This window comes from Sphaerodactylus townsendi, linkage group LG09 (genome assembly GCF_021028975.2).
Source record: "Sphaerodactylus townsendi isolate TG3544 linkage group LG09, MPM_Stown_v2.3, whole genome shotgun sequence".
In the NCBI taxonomy this organism is placed as follows: domain Eukaryota; kingdom Metazoa; phylum Chordata; class Lepidosauria; order Squamata; family Sphaerodactylidae; genus Sphaerodactylus; species Sphaerodactylus townsendi.
This window is the reverse complement of record NC_059433.1, coordinates 3,295,743-3,318,019: the sequence shown is the minus strand read 5'-3', so window position 1 is coordinate 3,318,019 and position 22,277 is coordinate 3,295,743. Positions and strand designations below refer to the sequence as shown.

Here is a 22,277-nt window from a genome sequence, read left to right as displayed (position 1 = left end):
ACACTCACTTCATTGTCCCATCGGGGTTCTCAAGGGCGACTGCGCTGGTGTGCCCCAGGATATAGCCGGGGATCCAGCCCTCGGCGGCAGGGCACTGGTCGGTGGCGGCTCGGAACACCAGAAACATGTTCTGTTGGTTGCTGGCTAGAATTTGCACGACCTCTCCTTGGTAGACATTAATCTCATCCTCCTTCACTGCCATATAATCGTGTGTCACCAGCATGGTGGAGATGTTGCTGCTGCTGCTACTTTCACTCTGTGGATGAGCCAATTAGATGCAAAGGTAGAAAAAAGGAGGACAGAAAGGAAAAAATTGAACAGAGACAAAAGTGAGCCTCTATGTTTTGTTCCACAACATCAGCATACAGAAGTCCATCCATTTCAACAAGCTTACATTGAGGCGAACCTTGACCATAGAGACCAACTACATGGCCTGGGAGGCTAAGGATTGTAGAACTAAAAAAAAAAGTGTGCTGTTACTTGGTACATGGAGTCATTACATACAAAGCACAGGATTGCACTATTTGTCTAGTATTGCATGAAATTCTTGCTATTAGTACTAATCACATAAGCCAATGATTGTTAAACGGTGGCTCTCAAATTCTTTTCTGTGTTTGTTTGGGACCAGTTAGTTGAAGTCTCAAACCCCCTTCCTGCTCTGCCATTACTGGGCCCGTCCACAGCAGGGACAGGCCCTCATGCCAGGGGCGGACGACCCAAGAGGGACAGATGCTTCACAGCATCAAGACATCCCACAATGCTGCCTCCTGCCTCTCAGCTACCTGGGAAAGGGGCCTTGCCCAGATTCCAGATTTCCATACAAAGCAATTACACCCCCCCACACACACACACATCGACAACCCATTTCAGCTACCTATACTGCTAAGAAGCACAGTAGCCCTCAATACACCGAAAACTACAGATTTAATTTTCTCATTCAAGCTAAAATCAGAGCTTGTGGAGAATTTAAAAACATTTTCTACACAACTATTCTGGAGACAAAATGTTGCTAGCCCTGGATCTGGAGGATAGATACCATTCCTTTTACCCAGGACAATATCTGGAAAAAACTCAAGGAAGCAATATTTTGGCAATCATTATATTCTTCCCATCATTGATGTAATTCCCATTGCAAATGTTAAATTCTATGTTGTCAAGTTGAATTTCCAGCTTCAGGACATGGGGAAAAGGAAATAGTGAGCAACATCACAGTACAGGTTGTTGCTGGAATGTGCAGATATCTCGAGGCACTCCCTCCTGGAAAATTGTGAATTCATGCCACTTTGGTCTTTTATGCTAAACCTATGATATAATGCTTAAACACCTCATAGGGTTTCTTTCAGCATGAAAGATGGGATTTGGCCCTTGCCACTGAAGATATGACCCTTTGGGTTAACAACGAAAAGTAATATTTTCTTTGGCAGCCCCAGTTTCTTAATGGCACCTGAAAGCCTGCATACCCTGCATACCCACGCTCACTCCTCTCTAAGCTAAGAAAGCCATTTCGGGAGGCCAGGCAAATCCAAATCCAATACAAACAATGGAAGCTCAAACAAGAACAGACATGCAAAGCAGAACTCTTATCCTAAAACAATGAAACAGGAAGTATAAAAAGAGGAAATCTCGAGAGTGATACGTTGTTAAAAAAATCAAACAGTGCATGCTTTCAAGAAAGGTTCTGAAGGCCAAGTGGTGTGCAATTCATGTTGTGTTGAAACTTATGAAGGAAGCTGAGAAACGTATACAAGTATTTACACAGGGGGAGGGAAGAGGCCGTGGGATTAATGCCAACATCAGAGCTGGAGTATGCTCATCACAATCCTGAGGATCAGGGTTCATTTTCAAGTATCAGCAAGGGTCTTGTGAATGTCATGCTGAACATCCAGGCAGAAAGGACAGCACACTGCTGGCTTGCAAGCCTCCTCTTACCACCGCAGACAGCAAAGCAGGTTCAAGACTGAATCTCCAGGTCCTCAAGCTTTAACTGCGCATTGCTTACGAGCACTCTGGATTTCTTCTCTGACGCGAGAAGATTCCTTGACAAGGAATGCATCTTACGGACAACAGATCAGCAAAATGGTTTGGCTCAACCAGATTATAAACAGCAGAAAAGGGAGCATGGATTGACAGCTAAATGCAAGCTCCACATTCAGAGGCAATTTCCCTCCGAATACCACTCGCTGGAACCAAAAGAGAGGGCTGCCGAATTCAGACCGGCTTCTGAACTTTCCAGAGGCATCAGGCAGACCATTGTTGGGAAAAGGGTGCCTCTGGTCTGACTCAGCAGGCCAATCTCTGTGTGTGTGTGTGTGTGTGTGTGTGTGTGTGTGTGTATGTGTGCGCGCGCGCGTGCTTGTATGACACTGGAAAAGGAAGAAGTCCTGAACTACTCTGCAGTGGAAATACAGGGAGCACATCAGCTGAGATCCACTACGGTGGCTGTCCGCTGCATGTTAAAATGTCTGCCTTCATGTTAGATGGAAAAAAGCCAAGAACGCGTTAGTAGAAGTCAGAGTAGCATTTAAAAAAAAAATTCAGCAGAGCCAGGAATCACATTTAGAAAGAGTTAGAAGACTTTTCTGTGTGTCTGAACACATCATCCAAGTCCCAGGTACACCCACACACAGACACTGAGATTCGCATATAAAGACTGGAGCAGTTGATTATTATTTCAGAGCAGTGATGCAGCACCGGAGAGCCCGAAGTTAGTACGGAGAGTGATGGTCGCGCACAGGAAGGGGAGAATGGGAAGATTTTGAGAGAGCTTGCAGGACAGAAGTGCTCCGTCTCTTACCCCATTGCTCTGGGTGGAGTGTACTGACTGTTCGCTGGTCGAGGAACATGTGCTCATACGGTCTGTGTCCTTGCTGTGTGAAGAGAGGCGGTGAACTTGGCGTTGGAGGGAGTCACCATCCCCGGGAAAAGTGAAGGAACCTGGGCGGCTGACAGGGGATGCTGGGATCGAGCTCCAAAAGGAGCCCTTCTGCAGGGGGCTGCTGGGTGGAAATATTTCTTTGCCAAAAGGACAAGGGAAAGTCATCACAGGAGAGTTTATTGGCGAGGCAGCTCCAGGTCTTGATTTCCCCAGTGACAAGGATCCTACGCTGCTCCTCGAGCGGATCTCCTCATAATTTCCACGGCATTCCCTCTGATCTGCGCCTGCTGAGCCAAAAGCACCTCTTAATGTCTTCTGGGGGCTCTCAATTGCCTTCATCTTTGGGATCTTCTCTCCCCTCTCGGGGCCATTCTGCTGTGCATTTGGTGGGTGTCTGCCTGTCTGGCTAAGACCAGCTTCTAGGGTGCTGGAGTGGGGAGGCAGGAAGGAACTGTGAAGGGACATACCTGACATCTTGTCTGCCTCTGCCTGAACGGAGGCTGCAGAGGAGACCAGGACTGGGGAGTGGTGTCGGACTGGCTGTGGGATCCGGGAAGGCCGGCTACGACTGGAGCTGGGGATTCCAGGGCAGCTGCCGGGGCCACTGCTGTTGCCGCTTCCACCAGCACCACTGTGGTTCCTCTGGTACTCAATTGGTGATGTCAAGGCTGACAGAGCAATTGGCACATACAGAAAGAAATCAGAACAAACAATGCTGGGGTTCAAACCTACAGTTGTATATATGCCTCTCCTGAAATGGGGACACAAACTAATCCTCGCCTGCCACATCAGAACGGGGGTTTGTTTGTTTATTAAATAGCAATATAAAATGCTCAATCTTTCCCATTCTAACAACATTTTAACAGCAGGACGACAGGAGAGCCAACACATTTCAATACAGAAGATCAAATGCGCACAGGAGGACAGATGAATTCGAACCCATGCTTTTCAATATTAATTGCTTGGAATGGAATGATCCCCCCCCCCCCAATATCAGATTACAGAAAGTTTTATATCAAAAAGTATTAACAAAGAATAGAATGTTATGGTAATTGAATTAGAGGAACAGAGGCAATCTTGTATCTCTAAAAGGGCATATCAATTTATAAAACATGAAAATTAGAAAATATTGAAAAAGGATTACCATATATGCTCGAGTATAAGTCGACCCGAATATAAGTCAAGGCACCTAATTTTACCACAAAAAACTGGATAACTTATTGACTTGAGTATAAGTCTAGGGTGGGGGAAATGCAGCAGCTACTGATAAATTTCAAAAATAAAATAGATACCAATAAAATTCATGAAGGTATCTCACTGGTTGTAAGAAAAGTTGACTAAAAGCAATCTTCATGATCAGAGGACGAACAGGATGAAGGCGAGAAGGGAGCCTGCCCGGCTGCTTCATGCCAAAGACTGTGAGCACCCACAAGGCCTCCCTCAAAAATGGCTCACTAGAATTTTAAAAATGTCATTAAGCAAGGCAGTTTTTAAAGGAAGCAGAGACTGTTTGTTAGCACCACAGCAGGATAAAAACAGTGTACGCTTTTATCCTTGCATGTTCAGGGACATATTTTATTCAAAGGTAAGATTTAGCCAGTAGAAAGATCTACAGTGTCTCTTTGTCTCCTACCACACTTGCTAGACAGCACAGAGGGTATTTCTGCCCTTAGAACTGTAAGACCCTCTCTTTTCAGCTTTAATTTGTACTGTTTTACAGAGAGGAATTTGCACAAATACTCAGCTTGACCTGATTTATTAGTAACAAATCTTGACTTGCATTTTGCAGTCTTTAAACGCTACAAGTGCAATGGACTCTCTCTCCAAGAGGATGCCATGCCTGTCAGAACACAAATTTCAAGGGCACAGAGTAATACCTAACACGGCATTCAGAGCCAATGGAGCAACTCTAATTGCAAAGACTGTGGCTTTATCAAAGCTGGAGGATTTACAAACCTAGCTTTACATAAAAACACAAACAGGGATGGTGAATTTAATACTCAAAGTTGGATGCAGGCAAAATGCTTCTGCCAGAGCTGGTGTGATCTCCTTTCTCGGTGTGCCACAGCTCCAGCGGCCATCTTGGAATTACTGTATATACTCGAGTATAAGCCGAGGGGGGCTTTTTCAGCATTAAAAAATGTGCTGAAAAAGTCGACTTGTACTCGAGTATATATGGTATTTTAAAAAGTGGAAGGAATCAACAGGCCAAGAAATGACCATGTAAATGTGGGGAAATCGTGTGTTTGTGCGTGTGCGCATGCATGGGGTGTTGAAAGCCTTGACCTGTGCCTCCTTCCCTTCACGGGCTGTCTCATGCCTGTACTGGGGCCCATGGTTGACTTCTGGCTGTTTTTGTAGGGCTTAGGCCACGCGCCTGGTGGGCCGGGGCTCCTCCCACAGGCCAGTGGTGAGATGGGGCTGGCACCTTCAGTCCCCACTCTCCTCTCTACTCTGTCTGCTTGGTCCTTCTAAAAGAAGAAGAAGAAGTGTGGATTTATACCCCATCACAGATGGTCCTTATGGTCTCTTCCAACTCTGTGATTCTATGATCTTTCTCTCCTGTAAGGAGACTCAAGGTGGCCTACAAGCTCCTTTCCCTTCCTCTCCCCACAACAGACACCTTGTGAGGAAGGTGGGCCTGAGAGAGTTCTGACAGAACCGTGACTATCCCAAGTTCATCCAGCAGGAATATTGGAGTGTGGAAACACATTTGGTTCACCAGATAAGCCTCTGCCACTCAGGTGGAGGAGTGGGGAATCAAACCCGGTTTTCCAGATTAGAATCCACTTGCTCTTAACCACTACACCACGCTGGCTACCTGCTTCCTAAAACTCCCTTTGCTTCTCCTTCTCCCCGCCCCAGCTCTTCCACTTCCTCCCCTTTTATCCTCCCACTCTTGTATCCTCCCCCAATGGGTAGGGCCAGTTGCAAAGCCCCTACTGGTCCTTGGTTGGTCTGTCGGGCACTGCCAGCTGGCAGATTGGTCCCCTGGCCTGAGGACCCGCCCACCCCTTTAAGGACCAGTAACTGTGGCTTTGGCTAGCAGGGCTGTGATGTCAGCCAGAAGGCCTGAGCTGGCCCAGCTGCTTCTTCCTCCTGCCCACTCCCCCAGCTGCTCCACATCACCCCCACCTACCCCGCTGTGAATGGGCTGGGCGGTGGGTTCTGCCGTCGTCCCCCTCCTGTGCTGTAGCCCACTGTGCCATTTCCTGCATCTGGAACGGGCAGTGGGGTCTGCAGCCTCTCCCAGGTGGCAGGTTCATTGTGGGTGTGGGGGGAGCCACCCACCGACCAGCTAGGACAGGGGTAGGGAACCTGCGGCTCGAGAGCCGAATGCGGCTCTTCTGCCCTTGCACTGTGGCTCCACGAGCCGAGCCGCTGGCCCCATCCTTGCCCGCCCTGCAGGCAGTAGGGTGGGCGCACCAACTGCCCGTGGCCGGCTGGGCCGCGCTGTGGGAAAACTTCCCTCTCGCCTCGCCCCCCCTCGCTTGGAGGCGGGGTGGGCAGCTTTCAGCAGCCAGCAAGGCCGGTGCCGGGCTGGCCTCATCTCTGCCCTTGCCCGCCCTGCAGGCAGCAGGGCGGACGCATCCATGCACTTCTCAGAATGAGCGGAGTAAAAGGTAAAAAAACCCCAATATATACAGTATTATCTTTATTTTAAATGTCAAAAATTATTTGCGGCTCCAAGTGTTTTCTTTTCCCATGGAAAACGGGTCCAAATGGCTCTTTGAGTGTTAAAGGTTCCCTTCCCCTGAGCTAGGATGAGGTGAGCACCGGGTTGGGTGCTGAGTTCAGGCTGGCGGTGGGAGCCAGCTCCAATATTCACCACAGAGAGTCTCCATCTTGTCAGATTTCCCTCCATCCAACCTGAGTCCACCAACCACAGAGATCTCATAGTGGAATTTGTGTTGCTAATCCTTCAAGGTAGGCTGTGAAAAATGGAATTGCCTATAATTCCTTGTATAGTTATGAGAATAGGGTTATTCCCTTTCAAGTTCAGCATTTTTCTTTTTTGAGGGGGCAAAGTCGGGGTTTAAATGTGGGGTGGGATGAATGAGTTTAGAGAATGAAGACAGGATGACCATGGGGGACAACTACTCAGGGTCAGTCATCACAATCATGAGGGGCCGGGGAGGCAAGACAGAGGGAGGAGATTTAGAAATGGAAGAACACGGAGATGTGGGTATGCTTAGTTCTCTTTCAATCTCCATCCCATCCCAAAGCAGGCTGGTGGGGAGGCCAGGGATTGTCACCCTTTCCCGACACTGATGCTGTGCCACTCCAGACCTAGCAATAACAAGACCAGGGCTCTACCAAGGTTTTTTCTGGCAGAGCACAAGGTGGGTCTGGCTTATGCAACCTGAGTGAGGCATGGCGAGATGGTACACTGGTCCCTCCGTTTTTTCAACATGTCCTTTTTTGGCTTTAGCTCATCATGGAGTTCTTTGGTCATCCACATGAGCTTCTTGGATCCTCTACCATGTTTCTGCCTTATGGGAATAGTGATGGCTTTGAGCTTGAAAGGACTGTTCTCTTAGGACAGCCCCCCCCTTCGCCTGCTCCTTTCCCTTCCAGGACCTTGCCCATGGAATGCCTCCCAGCACATGTCTGAGCTTATTAAAAATCTTCCCTACTAAAATATAACAGACAAGTGTGGCTCCAGACTTCCTTGGAGCCCCACAGCAGAAGGGATTTTAGGAGGACACGGTCCCTTTCCCCAAGGCCCCAACCACCTTCACCCCATCGACACTCTCTGGCCTCAAGGGGAAGGACCAAAGAGGTGGGTGCAAGAAGAGTATTGTTAGTTATACCCACAGTACAATCAACGTATACTTCACACGTAGTTCAGTTTACCATTTAGAAAATTACGCTGGTTTTCCAAGATTTGGTTGATTTCATGGATCCACATCTGGCGGACTCCTGGACTGGTGGAATGTAAAATAAACGTCTCCATAGCATCACCTGCTCTTGACATTAGTGCAAATTTACATGGGTCATTGTCTACGTTTTCCTCCAAGCAAAGGCAACTCACCTTGATTAGAAAGAAAAGAAATTGTTGAGAATTTTTTTTATCCCCTAGGATAAAGCACACTCAAGACAAAAAAAAAATCTGCTACTTTGGCCACAGAGCAGCCCGCGAGTACAGCCACTTGTTTATGCCTAATAAAGGTCTGTTGTTGTTGTTGTTGTTGTTGAGTACAGCCATATAAATGTCCAAACTATTTTTACCAATTGGGTTTAGATATACACTTGAAACAAACAAAGTTTGCTATCTGAATCTTTCAAACTTTGCAACTGGTCGCTTGCAAAGAAAGAAAACTTCCCTTCTCTCTCCCACAAAACTTCTCTGCCGAGCTTCTTGGGAGTGATTCTGTTTCACCCCAGACAGCGGTGCTCCTGGCCCTGTCCACACACGAGCCCCTGCCAGGGGAAAGAAGTTCCACGCACACGGATTCCATCCTGCTTTGCTGGTGATGATGGGGAATCATTCAAAACTCCTCAAATACACCCAGCCTCACAAAAATCAGGCACAGCCTCCACCCTTGCTCAAGGAAAATGCCAGCAGTGAGACCACACTTCTTACTCGTGGCATTCCACTGGCGCCACTTTATTCATACAGCTTCCAAGAGCAGTAAGTGCTGCTTGTTTGAGGGTAGCCATCATGACACACAGGGACCCCCCTCAACGCCAGCAGCTCACTTTCAACTTAAAATACATTTTCCTTATTTCACAGGTCAATGAAGCCATGAAATGCAGTTACAGGGAAGCGTCACTCACATTTCCCCCAATAATATAGGAACTGTAGTCCCTAAAAAAAAAAGAAAGGAAGGAAGCATCAACCAAACACTATGAGTGACTATCAACCTCCTCTCTGGGGATGGTAGCATTCCATGCCCAAATGGCATTAACAAGCCACTTGGCAACTAGCAGCTATTTATGTTTCTGTACCTGACAGAAACATATCTGCTGGTTGGCCCAGACTGAAGAAGCCAAACAGGGTCGGCCACCTCTGCTCATCTCTTGCCTTGAAAATTCTACTGGGTCACTGTAAGTCAGCTTCACTTTACATACACACAACTGAACACACAGATGGTTTGCACTGAGCATGCCACAGCAGCTGTGAAATGCAAAGTCCGGAAGCCTCTGTTCAACAATTCAAGTGTGCTGATCTTAGACAAGTCATGCTCTCTCAAGGTAGCTGTAATGCCATTCTAAATTGTACAGAGGAACAGCTAGATCAAGTTCCAGTGGCACCATACAGACCAACAATATCTTTGTGGTATAAGATCTTGAGTCAAAAGTATATCTGATGAACACTACTGGACTCGAATGTAGTTGTTCTATTCCATGTTACTGCTTGTAAGCAAAAAATAATCATTTTTGGCATTCTGGGTTGAAGTGCAAACAAACTATCTGGAAATTAAGCTTGGGGAGTCATCTGAGCCAATATGGAATGCCACAGGATTGGCAAAAGGCTAGTTTGGGTGGCCCCCTGGTGGGAAGAGCGCACACACCACAGTTGCCAACCTGAATCCGCTAGAAGGGATTTGAACTGAGTTAATGCTAAGACTGAGGTTATGAAGGGCCTTGGATTCCTCAGAGGCCTCAATCCCATTCCTTCCAGGGGGCAGTGATGACTCCTAGATTTAAGTCCTGTTAAAAGGTTCAAGTCTAGTCTTCCCCCCAGCCTCCACTTCTCAGGCAGGGCTGGTTTTTATGCCCCCCACATCCACAAGACTTCAGTTATCTGTCAGGCAATGGCAAGCTGGGCTGGGGCAGGATCAAGAAAACAACGATCGGCAAGGAGGTCAGCTACCCGCCTCCCTTCAGATAGGTCTAGTTTCACAGAACATTTCAGTAGCCCTTTCCAAGAGATTCTGGGGGCTGGCTGGCCATGCAGGAAAACACTTCTGGCTGACTCTTCAAAAAATGCGATATCTGCTGGACTGGATGCCCAGTTCAAATAGATTCAGAATCCTTACCTTGATACTGTTTTTAAATAAGAACCCTGGAGTTGAGAAGCCTTTCTTTTTATCTAGTGGTTCACTGAAAATGACAATCTGCTCGAATAGGAAGACTCGCCTCTCTTTGCATCGTGGCAAGAGCCCCGTGTCTTGGTCTGTAACCATGAATGTATCCTGCAGCAGCAGTTTACCCTGGGCAACAATTTTACCCTAAAATGGAAGCCAAACACATTAAGCAAAATCTCCCCACTCAAAAGTGGATCATGTCATAATTTTACCAAAGTTCATTCCATTTAAAAAACAAACAAATAAATCTTGTGTTGTTCTTGGTCAAGGCACGCCTAAGAAGCAACGGATCAGGGCAGGTTGAGTCTATGAAGAATATCATGCAATTTCCCCAGAGAGGAAAGGTTTCCCCAATAAACCTACTAACACTGGGCTTTGTCTGTATTTCTTTCAGATTACCTCAAACAGTCATACTCAAACATGCAAGTAGAGGAAAATCAGGGATGTGTCTCACTTTCTTCATATGATTCATGGATACACTTGTGGAATTCATCTGAGTCACCATTACTCAGCAATTCTGTGGGCCAGGCCTGAATACACGGGGCTCTAACCAATGTGGTTTACTGTTCAAATTAATAGGATGCAAGAGGAGAATGGGGCTCTGGGATAGAGACAGGAGGCACGGCTGAATACAGATGGTGCCAGCCCACACCGCCACCCTCCTGCCCTGCCACCTGGCCAGCCACGTGCTGCAGGAGGAGGCTGTTCATGGCCCTGGGGCTGGCCTGTCAGCAGAGGAAAGGGCTTCAGCCATTTCTGAAGCTGAGACAAATAAAATAATCCTCTTCTTAAAAACCACACAGAGAGCTGTGACATGATGACATGTGACAATGAGCAGTTATTCTAGAAGAAAAAGGAATATCAAGACAACACCCCAGAGGAATGCGATAAGATGTTTACAAACGAAAGGTATAAAAACAGTAGCAAATCTGTGTAATGAAAGAGGAGAATTAATAACTTTGACAAAATTAATTGAATTAGGTGGAACTGAGAATTGGTTGGTGTTAAGAGGCATATGGGAGAAAATAAAGGCTTCAAGGATAAAAGGAGAAAGTATAATGGAAAAATGCATAACAAAATACGACAAGATGGAGAGGAGAATTTTGGGTGATCTATATAAACATATGGTTTATGACAAGAGCTATGACGAAAAAATAGAAACAAGACAGTGTAAAAGACCAGATTCTATCCTAAAAACAACAGACAATATAAGTAAGATGAAGATAGAGAAATATGCAGAACTAGAGAGGAAACTAATGTTAAAATGGTACAGAACTCCAAAGTAACTGGCATATATGATAAGAGGATTCAGTCCAAAATGCTGGCATTGTGGTGAAAAAAATGCAATTTACATACATATGTGGTTGGAATGTGAAGAGGTTAAACAATTGTGGAACCAAGTTATATTGTATATAGAGAAATATGTCAAAGTTAAAATAACGGTAAATATAGACCTATTACTTATAGGTATAATGGAAAACAAATTAATAGAACAAAGGAAAAGGACATTTTTTAAAATGATGATCAGAGCAGCCCACACTTCAATAGTGTTGGGATGGAAAGATAAAAGAATATGGTCCATAAAGAAGTGTGTGGCCAGAATCACTGGGGTGCTGTGTGGTTTCCGGGCTGTATGGCCGTGTTCTAGCAGAGTCAAGACAGTGACTAATCAGCTCCACACAAACACAGGATGACTACCGACAATCTATCTATATATATAAAAAGCTAACCATCCGTTTGTTGGTGACTCCCTAACGCCGAAACGGCTGGACGGATTGCCCCCAAATTTTCACATGACGTCCCTCCCTGTTGCGGGCAGGTAATCGGACCTTCAAATTGCCAAAAGTCCATACCAGAGCCAGGTAAAATGTCTTTCTCCTGGCACACCAGACCATGAAGCTGGCTGTGTTTAACTGTCACCCTTAGAATGTCTGTGCAGTATGTCTGTCTGTGGCCTGAGGGCTTGGGATGAGGGCTTACAATGTTCGTACAGATGGGCAGAGAGGAGCAGTGAAAACAGCAAATAAGTAATACTGGTAGGTAATACGAGAGGAAGTGAAACACACACAAACTTCGCTGTGTGAGACGTCAGGTGGGGTTCCCCCCCTACACACACATGCAGGTAACTTTCACTCTCTGCGCCTCATCCACTACTACCACCGGGGGGGGGGGGGGAAGGGGTAAAATGATATTATGGATGTACTGTAATGTTGAAATCTGAAATGTAAAAAAATCCTGAATATCAATATTTTTTTAAAGAATACAACACACACACACACACACACACACACACACTCTCTCTGATGGTTGAACTTACATCAAATCCTTGTAAACGACCAACATTCATCATGTCGTTGCACCGTTTTGGTACTATGCACATTACCTCTACGGCCCTCTGTGGAATCAAATCAGAGAAATGTTAGAATGGCCAACTGGCTGCTCATGTATCAAGTGCTCTCCTTAGATTGTCCAAGGTGCCCCCCCACACGTGGTTTGTATAGGTTTGTGTGCCTCTAGGAAGCAGACCACAAAATAAAAACGGACTTGAGACTTCTGGCAACACCAGAACACCAGACCTCACTTTTAGCTTCCCAGAAGAGTTTGTACGAAGCAACAGACAGATGAACCATTCCTGGAAAAAGCTGTTGAGTAGCACTGGCAGGAGTATCTGGGCAAAAAATAACTTAATTCTGTAATGTCTCACATGATGGGTTAAGAGTGAGAACTGGGTTTAGTGTCCCCCCCCCCCCGCTGGGTGACCTTGGGCCAGTCACAGTTCTCTCAGAACTTTTTCACTCCACACTGAGGCAGCCAACTGCAAACCACCTCCTACAATCTCTTGCCTTGAAAACCCTACAGGGCTGCCATAAGTCAGTTGTGACTTGACAGCACAGAAACATACACCCCATCACTCTCACATATATGCACACTGAAGACAACGACTAGTGGATCAATAATTTTGTGGCCATAGCAGCAAAAACAAGTAAAACAATACTTGTAAGTACCTCTAATTCTGTAGTATCACGATTAGCTTTTTTGGAGTACTTGAGGAAGTCCTGTAAGGAAAAAGCAAGAAAACAAGCTTCTGTTTAGAAAATTTAATTGGACAATGTTGTTGTTTTTTAAACTAGGGACAATCATAAACTTGTAAATGAGGGTACAATTCCATTCTGGGGCTTTGAATAAGCACTGGTATATTTGCAATTAGTGGGAGACATCTCCTGAGCCCTCTGGGAGAGGGCGGTATAAAAATGAAATAATAAATAAATAAATAAAAATCTCCAAACACTACCTTTTCCATCCATCTCCTAACTGTTCTGCCACTAAGACCTATTCTTCGCAGAAGCAGGATTTGATGTTCTAAGAAACCTGTCCAGTGCCTGATGTGTAACTGTGTGCTGTGTGTTTTGACCTTGGTTCCCACTCCTGTGTGCGCCTAAAACTGCTGCTGGCCGGCTGCCTGGAGTTCTGGCTGGGGCATACGATTCAAGTCTGTGCGCTGTCTCCTTTGGAATTCTGACTGTGAGAATAGGCTCTGTTTATGTTATCTGAGGGGGAGTGGGATGTGGCTCTGCTGTTGTGCTCTTGCTGTAACTCTGAAGCCTCAGAGTTATCCTGTCTTGGCTCTGAATCTATCTTAGCCAGTGAACTGTTTGTAGTTACTCTGCCTGGACTCAGCCTGTTCGTTACAAACCCTGGCCATCAGTAGGATTCTTAACATTGCTAAGATGAGAATGAATGTCCAGCTACTTACAATATTCTGTGTCACATGCACTGGTGTAAATTACCTCAGTGGACACGCAATGGTGGAAAACCAGATTTGCAGGGAAAGTTCCTAAAAAACACTTGCCCCTCAAGCAAGCACACAGCAGCTGATTTTTACTGTGTTACCAATGTCTCCTAATTCATTTATCTGATTTCTGCCTTGCCTTTCAACCAAAAAGAACCCCCAAGACAGCTTCAAAGAAGAGCGACACACAATTAAACTGGGGATGCCCTGTTTCCCTGCAGTAGATTCTTAGCAGGGTACTGCGTTTCTTCCAGCCTTTTTCATCCAGTTCCATCCCTCTGGCTGTGAGCAACAGGCTGCTCAGCTGCTCCACTACCCTGACTTCCTCTGATTTTTCAGTCTACTTTCATGGTCCTCAAATAGTGAGAGGAGATCACACCCAAATTGCCTTACCTTCAGTAACAGCTGGTACTTCATAATTCTCTGCACTGGTTTTATTAACAAGTCTGTGAGCTGAAGTCGATGTCCCAAACGCTGTTTCAGGTCCTAGCAACAGTCAAATACAATTGAAAGCAGTGGTTGTGGATGGCTATTTTGAGAGGGTCTTTTCAAAAGGCTGTTTGAAACCCACTTTGAGGAATTGTTTGGGTGGGGTGGGGAGCACTATTCCCACTCTGACACTACTTCTCTTATACTTAACTCGCTGTTTTATTTGGAAACCGCATACTGTAAAAAAAAAGGGGGTTGTGTTCATCCGTGCTAAACCTCACACACATCAACATGGTTTCAATCTTGATTTTCCTCTACCCAAACCCTAATGAAAAAAAAATCAAATGTGCATACTTTTATCCTTCTAGAGTTGCTGTATGGGAAAGTTGTATGGGAAAGTTGCTCGGTTTCAATTCTAAGGAGCTGTATTTAACACCACTGACCCAGCGATGTCAATTGTATTCTCTAGCTCCACACAGGCAGAAATTGCCTGGGTTCCGCCTGAAGGCTTCACAATGATTTTTAATGTGCTAGAGATGGCCATCCATTTGGAGAGCATCAAACCTCTTCAGCTCACTTTTGGAGAGCTATAAGCTACCCTTGTTGTGCTGCACATTGCTGACTGGCCGGTCACGTTACATAGTTCTTCTTTAAAACATAAAATTTTTATTTGTATTTCAAAATCTTTCCAACACACGCAAAACTACAAAGAAAATATTTCCATAAGGATTCCCAGTTCCTTCTATGCCAAATATTAACCCTTAGAAACATTTTTTTAGCACTTGGCCATTGAGCATCCAGATATAATTAAATCTTTAGCAACATTACTAATAAAAAGTCTCTCTTTTCTGTATTGTTTGTTATTTTAATAGTCCTTAACCTTCAAAACCACTAGTCATTAATTTATTTTTCTCTGTTTTGTGTAAATACTTTATCAAGAGTTTTGGCTGTCCACACCAAATTGCGAAGTTCCTAAGACTGCACCATCTCACCCCTGATGAGGTCTTGTATGAATAATAATCTATCCATAGCCTTGCATCCAATCAGCAGAAAGGGACCCATTGACACTCACTCAGGGACCCTTTTGATCATACTTTCAAGTATTACAAACAGAACACACTTCTGGCATCCTGGGATGCGTACAGACTCCCTCTCTACTGATTGGATGCAATTAAGAGAATTCTTCAACGACCCACCTCCTAATCGATCACAAGCATTGACAGCTGTTTCCATTTGTTTCCTTCCCCAGAGCTCTTCAAGCTTGGAATGTAAAAGCAACAAGTGATTTAAATTCAGATTGCCATCACAACCATTTTAAGACTCCAAATTTGCCTTGCTTCCCTGCAAAAGTAAACCATCAGTTTCTATTCTATAATTCAATACTGATTTGGAGTTTGGTATAGACAATCATCAGAGCAAACAGGAGGGGAAATAATACCAGTAAACTAATTTAAATCCCAGCTTCAACTCCAAAGAGGAGCAATAGATTACACACAGTAAAGAACAAGTTTGGAAAGACCAAAAACAGTTAGTATTTTCTTTGGCACATACCTCAAAAAATGTATCAATGTACTCTGAGACAATATGCTCAGACTTTGGTTTGTTTTGGCAGTAAACTATGTACATGTGCAATCTTCTCTCCTGGGTTGAGGGAATAAAAACAAAAACAGGGTATTAGAAACACTTAAAACAGCAAATGTACAAGGGCTGCAGCACAGCTCATTTAAATGGAGGCTACTATGTAAGGTTTTAAACCATCCAAATACCCTCTGCGCACTTGGTTTGTCTGCTGAGGGTCCTTGCTGCCCGGCGTGAAATCAAAGTACTCTGGCAGGCACCCAGGCCATGCTTGTTGGATGGAGGAGCTGTTCCTTTCAAGATAAAATAAGCCCCAATTCTCTTCTAGTTGCAGCTGGGAAGGAGACGGGTTGTGGGGGGCAACCTGCCTTCAGGAAACTGGCCCACCTCTCCAAACAAAGACACCCGTTGGTGTTCACAAAGCCAGTAACAGTTGAAAAATACAGTGTCCTTCATATGCTGTACAGATGGTGCCTATCGTTGGGGCAAACAGATCACCCTGACTTGACTGTCTCCTCAAGAGCAAGGCCAGAGGTAATTTGCACGCTGGTGTACCAAACCAAAATGTGCATGAAGAGGCAGAGCTCCCTGCTCCGAAGGCAGGGCAAAGAGAAGCTGCCAGAACAAGGGATGAAAAGGACAAGCAGGGGATGGTCAGAGCTCACGTCCAAATTCTATGAACTCCGTAAGTCCTGTATTAAAATACATCATGTAATTTATGCAAATTAGCTCTGGATAGCACAATTTGCAGTCTTCTACCCTGCTAACAACCCCAGTAAACCTCTCCCCCATTCCCTTAAGCTCTCTGCAATGCCTGAGCATTTGCATTTCTGTCAGTATGTGGGAGTTAGAAGCTGAAATTCTTTTTTAAATTACAAAGTCCTACTTCTCAAGATTTTGAGCAGTGGACTACAGCCAGGCAGATGCCAGAGGCAGGACAGTCCTTTCTGGCTTCTGCAGCCACCCATTGTGCTTTTAGATGATAAAGCTCACGAGATAAAGCTCAGCTGCATTTCAAAGGGCTCTGATGTGAAAGCTGCGGCTGCCGCCGCCGCCTCCTTCCTGCCAGGTTGCTTTGGACCACCGTGGGCCACGGAATACACCACAGGCCCCAGATGTGGCTTCCACGAATGAAGCCCGGCTCCTCCACCCAGCTCCTGGGAACACTAAATGTTGATCAAAAAATAAGGTAGGCAAAGTAAATTTAGTGAAATACAAATAGGAGGTTGGCCTGGATGGTCCTTGTGGTCTCTTCCAACTCTGTGATTCTATGAATACACCAACACACCTACCAATTTTAATCACAGAATGGTAGGGAGGCTGGCAGATAACTGTCAAGGCCGTGGGCATGTTGACAAATATGCAGATTCATGATCAAAACACTTTCTGGTAATATAACAGAAGATGCTCATACTTACATGCTTAACAAAAAGTGATCCTAATTTTTCCGGATCATCAAGGCACTTCTCTAATTCTCCCAAGAAGAAACTAAACAGAACAAAAACATTTATCTTAATTGTTTCTGCTTCAGAATCCTGGATGTCACCACCAATCACTACAGTTGGGTTGTGGAAGGTTTCTGCTTTTTAATATCTGCTGCGCTGAAGGTTCACAGATGAACACACTAATCACACCCTCGCACAGCCTTGACAGAAAATACTCCACCCCAAGCAGATGTGACACAGCAGCTCTGTTGGGAAAGCTTCCGCTGCAGAGGCCCGTTTGCATTAGCTTCTAAAAAAGAAGGACCCTGCTGCTGCTGCTGCTGCTGCTGCTGCTGCTGCTGCTGCTGCTGCTGCTGCTGCTGCTGCTGCTGCTGCTGCTGCTGCTGCTGCTGCCGTCTTGTGGGCATCCGGGAGGAGCCTAGTGATTGGCCACAGTGTGAAGGGACCGCGGCTGCACCAGATGGGGTTTGACCGGAGCCAGCGGGGCTTTTCTTCTGTACTTATGATCTGTCCATTTAAAAATATACACAAGAGAAGCAACAAGACCAAAGGGATCCTTTGAATCAGGAAGCAGCTGGGAGAGATCCCATATCCACATCACAGATCAACTAATACTAAACACTGTGTATAGATCTGTGAAGCGATATTCGGTCTTACTGGCTGACTTCCAAACTTCAGCAAAAGTGAACGGAAGAATTACCTTTAACCAGTGCCTATGGGGTAAAGGGGAAATTCTGATTTAAACTATAGTGAAAGATAAGATGGCTCTAATCCATGGTCTGTTTATTAAATAGCAACAGCCACCCATGAGAATTACAGAAAGAGAAGAACCAGATGATTATTTGGGTCTCTACTGTAGTTCTTCCAACAACAGAGCCGCCCTACAGAGACCACTGCATCTGCCCTGGAATGGCTTCGAAACAGTCTTTCCTATCTTGAGATGATCCAAATATATAGCTGTTAATACCAGGCCTCGACAAATGTTCTTCAGCATCAGGAACCCCCCCCCCCCCCCCCCCCCCCCCCCCACAATTAATTAGAAGCCAGAGTTATTTTTCAGCCTTCAGGGATTTATATTTTAATGACCACACTTTTCATTATTGTTAACATCAAACCTCACCATTAACTCCACACACACATTCTTGCCTTTTTAAAAAGCTATAATTGTATAAAAAGTGTTGCAGTATATAAATATGCTCTCAACTAAATTGTGATTCTACTGAGAGTCACCAAGAGGCACTTATGATAAACGATGAAATTTCCCGGTGGCCTGTGGTGCCCGGACCTGGCCTGAATCATGTGGGCAAAAACTGGACTCTGGAGACTTCAGCAACCACAGAATGAGTGGGTTGGAAACATTCTGCCCAGCTCTCATTTTTGAGCCCCACAGATGCATTCATTTCCTGGTTCCATAAGCAGCAAAGAACTCACACGGAGAACTGAGCAAAGGAAGCCAGTCGAACTGTTGGACACCTGATGGATCTTAACCTGTTTAAAGTTCACGTCCAAAGATTAAGATGAGAGGTACCCTGACAGAGCTGCATGGGAGCCACAATTCTGTGGTCAGTGGGAAGCAGACTGTGAGAGATCAGGCACAGCTAAGCTGCCTCAGCACCTACAAATGACAATGGGGCACAGCAGCCCCCTGAGAAAATGCCGTGACAGCAAAGGCCGCCCTCTTCCAATGGCCTCTATTCATCATCCTGAGCAGTGGCGTCAATGTTTATGGGAAAGAAGCAGATATCACTGCTGTGTTTCATATAAAATAACTAGATTTCTAGTAAGTCAAAATTAAACTCTAAATGGGGGGGAGGGCAGAAAAGTTGGCCATGTCGCCCACTGGAATGGCAACATAGACAGCGATCCATCTACTACCACTCTGCCCGCCTTTTGACCCAGTGTGAACAAACTTTCCAACTTTCCACACCACCTCAGTTGATCTTTCCCCTTTAAAACCTTCATATACTTTCATTAGTGTGATGCTTTACACTTTTTAAGGTGTTTTAGTACAGTAGATAAGTGGCTTACACAAGATTAACAACTGAAATTACGATTTTAAAGTAAAAACATACTCCCTGTGCCAGTCATATATTTGATGTATGTTGCCAAACACTATTTTATCTTTCCCTTTCATGTCATCAGGAACGCCGTCTTCCTTCATGAGTGCCACGTAACCCTGAAATCAGAGGAAAAGGGGCATGGGTTCACCTGGGGGGGATTTTAAATTCATGTAACTGAGCATATAACAACACAACAATGTATTGCTAGGGATGGGGATCAGTTTGTGATATATGCAATATTCTTTTCTGTAAAACTGTTAAATTTCACAGTGTATCTTATGTTATTTTCATTATGCTATATTCGTGTGTTAGTAGACTTTAGGAATTCCGGAGGTGCTGTCGTTACTATTTAGGAGTAAATACTGTCAGTACCGGCTAAATCCTTGTATTGACAGTCTGAAACACAACAAATGGCTCTGATCTCACTCATCTGACCATACAGAGACATGGATCCCTTAATACAAGCCTCCCCACAGACATTTGGGGCCAGCTCAGAATGTTCAATTTTCCCGCGAAGGCACATGGAGAACAAGCAGCCGGGTGCAAGACCCCGAATGTGCAGAATCCACAGCTCAGTGGAGCTGGCTGCGGGGCGTCAGGCACGTGCAGCCCAGCCCAGCCCAAGCCAAATGTCTCCACACGGCTATGGACCATGTCCAGGATTACACAGGAACTGAGGAGCCTGCGAAAGGCTTCTGTCCGAGCAAGGGCATCCTCCCATGCAAGTCTGGTGCAATGCACCGGTTCCTCTCTAGTCACCTCCTCTGGTGGAAAAGTCCTACCAGGCATAAAGCTCCAAGGTGCCCAGTGAGCCACTGGATTAGACTATGCATAGATCACAAAGGAATACAACATCTAGGAACACTTTGCAGGGGTTCTCCCCATAGTCTAAGGAACACCATGTCAGATGGCGGTTTGTTCCCAAATCATAAGCCCAGAACAGCAGCAGCTCAGTTTTAAGGCATCAAGAATATCCAAAGTACCTGACTCAAGAAGTGGCCCTTGGATCTAAACATGTATGTTCATCAAAGGGAGTTTCAGATGCCCAATCTAAAACAGAAAGGCTGCCAGCCACTCCACCGCCTACATTCCTACACAGACATTCAACAGAGTTTTTCCACTGAAAATATATGAAGCATTCAGCAGCTTATTTTACAGACAGCTCAAGAAATAATCTGCAGTACGGATCACATGTAGGGATGGAAAAGGAAATTGTTTCAGAGTTTACGTGTCCTGCATGCCACAAGCACCGAAACCGGCTCCTAGCAAAGGATGCCGTATGTGGAGTCATGGAGAGCACCTTCCCAGCCCTGGAGTTTCAGCTGGTCATCACAAACCTTAACCAAACAAAGGAGATCCCTTCAATAGAAGGGAATGATAAAGAACTAGGGACAGATTTCCCAGCATCGTGCTGGTGATGTCATCCACAGAGGATTGGTGAGCTGCTTTGAGTTCAGAAGCTTCAGCTGCCCCGAGTGACAGACAATGATTCCACTAGAAGACGCTTGAAACACACCTCTACTACACAGCCAAGATCTCTCACATAATCTCGTTCTGTCTCCACCAATTCCTGTAGAACATAGCTGTAAAGTGAACAAGATTTAAGGAGAAGTTTATTTAACAGCAACACTATAAATGATCATTGTCTACATTTGCAAATTGAAATAACACACATGCTTGGGGGCTGTAAATTTTAACTGATTAACTAACTAAAACAATTGAGGGCTGCATTTGTTTTTTTAGGGGGGAAGGCTGGGGGATTGATGATACTGGGGCATAGTTTAGATCACTTTTACATATTTATTGTAAACTCTCACAGGGTACCTTATCTCAAAACTGCATCTACAATGGAGTGTTTGTAATAAGCAAATTCCTTTAAATAGAAACTAAAAGGTGCATGTCTAATCAGCTGACAGGGTTAGCAACAGCAAAGTGACATTTTTTCTGGCATAACCACCTACTCATACTGTGTATATTTTTGGCAGTCTAAAGATGTTTACTTGGTAATAAGGCAGAAGATAATTAAGAGCTCTTCACATCCACCTTTGCTGCAACGTGGATTAGCTTCCAGCACCTCTCGGCATTTATTCAGTGCTTTTCCTAAGTGCTCCTCCATTGTCTCGTAATCCCTGACAAGCCCTCCTGTGCTGCTGAGGCCCTTCATCACTTCCGGAGGCCACAGTTGTTGGCGAAGGGCCTGCGTGGCTCACAGCACTACAGCCTACCAATTCCCACTTGACCTCAGAAGTCAGGTTTTGTCTGAATGGACCTGGTTTTGGGTCTCCCCGACCTTGTTTCCCATTTTCATTTGGACTGCCTGGTCCAGTAGAATTCATTTTGCAAAATGAAACTTATTTGACTGCTTTAACATCACAAACTGTATAATCTATAACAACTTTTAGCAACTTTTGACATATTTGCAAGCAGGAAGAATGCCTGAATTTTCTAAAAAACAAAATTGTGGCTATTTCCAATACTACACTGAATGTAAACCCTGGACACAATATGGAGCTTGTGAGTTGGATGCAGCCGGCATTTCCACTGAACCTTGCCAATTCCCCTCCTTACTGGAGCTCCTGTCCCAACATGCTTTTGTCCAGGCATGATCACCAGCACAGCATGTTGGGTAGTCAAACAAGACATCCCCTTCCCTCGTTTCCCGCTAGCAGAAAGGCAGGCTGGTTCCAATCCTGTACCTTCATTATACACAATAATTATTTCACGCTATAGATTGCCTTACATGAAACATTTCATATTATATATTCTGAATAAAGATATGTTTTAAAAAGCATTTGACATTCCAAATGAGAAAATATAACACAGGTGAGCTTTTTAATCAGCACTCTCCCAAATTTCTATGGGGGGGGGGGGAGAAGGAAAACAATTCCCCCCCCTCGATCCTTCCTACCCTGGCCCCTGGCTTTCACGTCTCTGCTAAACTACCCGAGAGGGCTAAAATGCAAGGGTTGACACAATCAATTGAAGAGTATTCTTAGACGCATCGGTACGTCCCCTATTAAAGGCAGCATAAAGGCTGTGGCAGCTGGGGGTGGGGTTGCTGCTGGG

General features: G+C 45.2%; 1 protein-coding gene across 6 annotated transcripts in view; it reads right to left on the bottom strand.

Annotated features, from left to right (window-relative positions):
• The window catches only part of TRIO (trio Rho guanine nucleotide exchange factor), a 312,768-nt gene that overhangs the window by 26,846 nt on the left and 263,645 nt on the right, over positions 1 to 22,277 (bottom strand). For 2 of the 6 annotated variants that reach the window (XM_048507596.1, XM_048507597.1), the window contains exons 39-49: positions 20,728 to 20,794; positions 19,224 to 19,327; positions 17,125 to 17,194; positions 15,680 to 15,769; positions 14,093 to 14,185; positions 12,915 to 12,965; positions 12,227 to 12,304; positions 9,862 to 10,053; positions 7,733 to 7,910; positions 2,795 to 3,543; positions 9 to 256 (exon numbers count right to left, since the gene is read on the bottom strand). In XM_048507596.1, coding sequence (XP_048363553.1) covers positions 9 to 256; positions 2,795 to 3,543; positions 7,733 to 7,910; positions 9,862 to 10,053; positions 12,227 to 12,304; positions 12,915 to 12,965; positions 14,093 to 14,185; positions 15,680 to 15,769; positions 17,125 to 17,194; positions 19,224 to 19,327; positions 20,728 to 20,794 — 1,920 coding nt within the window. Of the gene's footprint in view, positions 1 to 8; positions 257 to 2,794; positions 3,544 to 7,732; positions 7,911 to 9,861; positions 10,054 to 12,226; positions 12,305 to 12,914; positions 12,966 to 14,092; positions 14,186 to 15,679; positions 15,770 to 17,124; positions 17,195 to 19,223; positions 19,328 to 20,727; positions 20,795 to 22,277 lie in introns of those variants that run through there. The other 4 variants (XM_048507598.1, XM_048507600.1, XR_007245439.1 and 1 more) reach the window with 4 other exon arrangements.